Source organism: Cyprinodon variegatus, unplaced genomic scaffold, assembly GCF_000732505.1.
Source record: "Cyprinodon variegatus isolate N-32 unplaced genomic scaffold, C_variegatus-1.0 Scaffold1458, whole genome shotgun sequence".
NCBI lineage: Eukaryota > Metazoa > Chordata > Actinopteri > Cyprinodontiformes > Cyprinodontidae > Cyprinodon > Cyprinodon variegatus.
This window is the reverse complement of record NW_015151911.1, coordinates 66,237-70,284: the sequence shown is the minus strand read 5'-3', so window position 1 is coordinate 70,284 and position 4,048 is coordinate 66,237. Positions and strand designations below refer to the sequence as shown.

The following is a 4,048-nucleotide window of genomic DNA, read 5'->3' as shown; positions in this document are numbered from 1 at the left end:
ATTTTATGACCAGCACCTGTAGTGTGGAGGTCTTCAACAGGGGGTCCACGACCCCTAGGGTGTCCATGGAGGTACTGCATGGATGTCGCAAAAGTTTGGGTTGATTATACTTTTTTTATATTCCCCCAGAATCAGAAATACTTTAATAATACCAGTGCAAAAATAACTTAATATAATGACTATAGGGCCAGTTTCATAGAACACAAATTCATGTAATATATATATCTAGGGGGTCCCCGCTCCATCTCGCCATCGGTTTGAGGGTCCTTGGTCTTGAAAACGACTCCTGGCTTAGAGTATAATGTTCTCGCCTCAAATGAATTTAAAACATACTTTTATAGAACAGCAGCAAAAGGAAAGAGAACTTTTAACTTAATCCTCTGAGCTCTGTTAGCGCTAACCTGGAAGCTGCTGCAGTGCATGTTGGGTAAAGACTGAGGGGCGAGAACAACGTCCGGGGACTTTGTCCGTCTTCTGTCTTCTGTTCTCGTGAACAGGAACAGGAACAGTACTAGGGCTGAGGCTGATGATGTTTCACGAGGACACACAAGTATAGGAACAGCACATCCAGTTCACATGGACCAAAGCTGCCTGACAGAGTACGGCTCAGTTCATCCCTCCTGCTGATCCCCTACTGGACTCTGTGGTTCTGAATGGCAGAGATCTGGATCCTCTGAGGATCAAGCTTTATTATTTATAACTGATTGATGAGAAAATATAAAATAAATCTGAGAAATAGACCCTGGTTCTGATCCGATTCCTTTCAGAGAACCAGCTACTTCCTGCTGCTGCCTTCCTGCAGGACCGAACCATCAGGGATCTGACTGAAGGTCAGAGGTCAAAGGTCAGACCCTGAGCCTTCAGCGGTAACAGACAGGACCACAGCCAACATGAGGACAAGAGGAGGTGATGCACAGAGACAGGAAGAGGAGGAGCTCCTGATCTGGACCTCAGCCCACTGAGGAAGAGGCGAGGCCCGGATCAGGGTCAGAGGTCAGAGACTCCGCCCCCTACCTTCATCGGCGAGATGTGAGCGTGGGTGACGTATCCATGGACGTTCTCGATCTGGGAGAGGTTCTTCTCTGCCACCTGGACCAGCTCGGGACCCCCCGGCTCCTCGGTCAGCTGGGGGGAGCTCTGCTCCTGGGGGGACGAGTCCTCATCGTGGTGCCGGTACTTCTGCAGGACAAACAGCGGGTCAGAACCAACAGAGACGCTCTGCCTCAAACACCAGCAGGTGGCGCCGGTTCTGGAGGACGGATCACAGAACCCAGCAGGTGCAACCAGAACCTGGAGGTAACGTTCCTGAAGGTTCTGGATGCAGAGGACCTGCAGCTCCAGAATTCATTCAGCTGGTTTCAAAGATCCAATCGGACCAGCTGACTGATCTGGGTCCGGTTCTGGTGCAACAGTGAAATATTATTTTGAAAAATGTCTGTAGACTGATGAGGAGAAAAACCTGCCATCAGAACACTGACCCGGTCCGACCCGGTCCAGCTAAAGGAAGGAGGTTCTGCCCTGAGTGAGAAGAACCAGCAGCAGCTTCCATCCAAACAGCTGCTCTGCTTTGGGTTCTCCAGAACCGGGTCCTCTAAGCCTTGGTCCATTCTTGGTTCTGCTCCAAACTGCAGCCATCCAGACAGAACATCTCCATCCTGAATGGACCAAGCTTACAGAACCAGGTCACTCTAAACCTGCAGAACCTAACCACCACAGGGTCTGTCTCTGACCCGGTCCCCAGCCCAATCTGATCAGACCAGAACCAGAGCGGCAATCGTGAAACATGAACCGTTTGGAAATTTCTACAGGTCCGGTTCAGTCGGTCAGAACCTCTCTGAAAGGTCCGGTTCAGTCGGTCAGAACCTCTCTGAAAGGTCCGGTTCAGTCGGTCAGAACCTCCCTGAAAGGTCCAGTTCAGTCGGTCAGGACCTCTCTGAAAGGTCCGGTTCAGTCGGTCAGAACCTCCCTGAAAGGTCCAGTTCAGTCGGTCAGAACCTCCCTGAAAGGTCCAGTTCAGTCGGTCAGAACCTCCAGTCGGTCAGAACCTTGGCAAAGAAGAATGAACAAACTGGGATTCACAATGAAAACAATAGAATATTGTGTCATTTTTCAAGGTGTCTGTTAATTTGCATAGTTGCTCATAAATAAAAACATTCTCAGAAAATAAAAAAGTTTTTATATATTAAGAAAATCTAAAGCTGACAAATAGCTTCTCCATTATTAAACTGGTAAATATTATTTTTTTTATGTTAGTAACACAATATTGGACCATTAAAACACAGATTTATCTTCAGAAAGCCTCAGAAGGGAAAGATTTATGTACAAATGTAAACCTGTAAATGAAAATATGTTCTCAGTTTATTAAGTGTTTTAATAATGTTTTTTGTTGTTGGCATTTATACAAGTATACTGGTATAATAACACTGTATACGTTTGATTGGTTTTGGTATACGTCTGTTATGAATTTATAGCATCCCCCCCCCCCGGAGAAAACTCCAATATCTGTCGCTGATATTAACCAGAATCATCAGAATAATACAAACTTAGCTCATTTTAAGCTGCAGATTAGATAAACTTTCCCTGCATCAGTTTATTATAAAATGAAAAATAAAAACTGTAATTTTTCCCTTTCACTGGACGGCTCCCCGGCACCAGAACCGAGCACGTCTGCACCGACCCACTCCCAGAGCAGTCGATGGCAGCGGATCGATTGGGCTTAATTATGACGGGCCGGGGTCAAAGAGTCACAGAGCGGGAGGTAGAGGAGCAGAGGCCTTCATCACAGGCAGCATGCGGCCTCTAGAACTGATCAGAACCACCAGCTCGGTTCTGCTCAGAGCGATTAAAGCAAAACCAACCCAGAAGAATCAAACCTGCAGCATCATCGTTCATTTCTCACAGGTGTTCCAATCCAAGAGTTAATCTGGCCCAAAGTAAAACTGTACCGACTGGTTCTACCGGAACCAAACCCGGGTTTCAGCCCATATCCTCAACGCTGAATGAACTTTGACCTTTAGGAGGATAAACGGTGAAACACAAACCCGTCCAAACCCACAGAACCTGCTCTGGTTCCACTGTGTTCTGTTGAGTGCTGAAGTTCTGCTGGTGCTCTGGCAGTTGGCTGAATGCTATTAGTTACCATGGCAACTTTGGGCTGATTAACTCCCTCTGTAGGCGGGGCTTAAAACACCTGACAAACAATTCCCAACTGTTACCTCTAAACCCCACATCTTCAGGCTCCGCCCCTCTCCGCTCCAGACCGCCTGCATAAAGCAAACTTACAGCCTCCGCTGCTCCTCCCTTCCTGCTCTGCACCGGCTTCCGCGGAGCTTTAGGAGAGCATGCGCGATAATATTATCAAACTCTTAGGAGCAAAACATGCGGAAATGAAGGCGTAGTTTAATATGACATATTAAAAAAATCCCCACCAGCATCCAGCATTTGTTCAGTTTCTGCCCAAATATTTTCTTTCTGTTGTGGATTTTTCTAACAGAGATAACTAGGATCATTGAAAATTGTTTTTTATCAACTATGTTTGCTCTCTACTTCCAAACTCAGCATCTCTTCATCCATGCCCGCGATAAGAAGTTTGTTTTGACTGGATTTGATTAAACTTCTAAGCCCCTCAGTATAAACTAAATGTTTTGATGGAGATGAGTCATCTGCTTCTGGTAAAATGAAGCACCAATAGTTTGCATCCAATCATTTAATTAAGCTGTCTTAGTTTTTGGGAATATATAAGAATTATGCTCTAATCTGTAGTTACCGATGCGTCTTTACCATATTTTATTTTGACAAACCGGATCTTCTCGCCGTTTTTTTTTCCTGTTTGGTACGATTGCAATCATCTTGACCTGAGCAGAGCAGACCTCAGATGGACTCTGTATGTTGACGGTGGCGGACGGAGAACGTGGACGCATGACGTACGTGAGCAGAGGATGTGGAATTGGGGTTCCACAGGGCTGACGCCTCGGCCCCTTTGTTCTTCTATGTTTATGAAGTTTTATGAAGTCTGGTGAACTGCATGTGATGAAAACTCTAAGTGTGC

At 46.2% G+C, this 4,048-nt stretch overlaps 1 protein-coding gene across 1 annotated transcript in view; it reads right to left on the bottom strand.

Moving 5' to 3' along the window:
• Positions 1-4,048, bottom strand: part of dlg1 (discs, large homolog 1 (Drosophila)) — a 94,378-nt gene that overhangs the window by 49,800 nt on the left and 40,530 nt on the right. Inside the window, exon 5 of the mRNA XM_015403199.1 lies at positions 1,015-1,179. Coding sequence (XP_015258685.1) covers positions 1,015-1,179 — 165 coding nt within the window. The remainder of the gene's footprint in view (positions 1-1,014; positions 1,180-4,048) is intronic.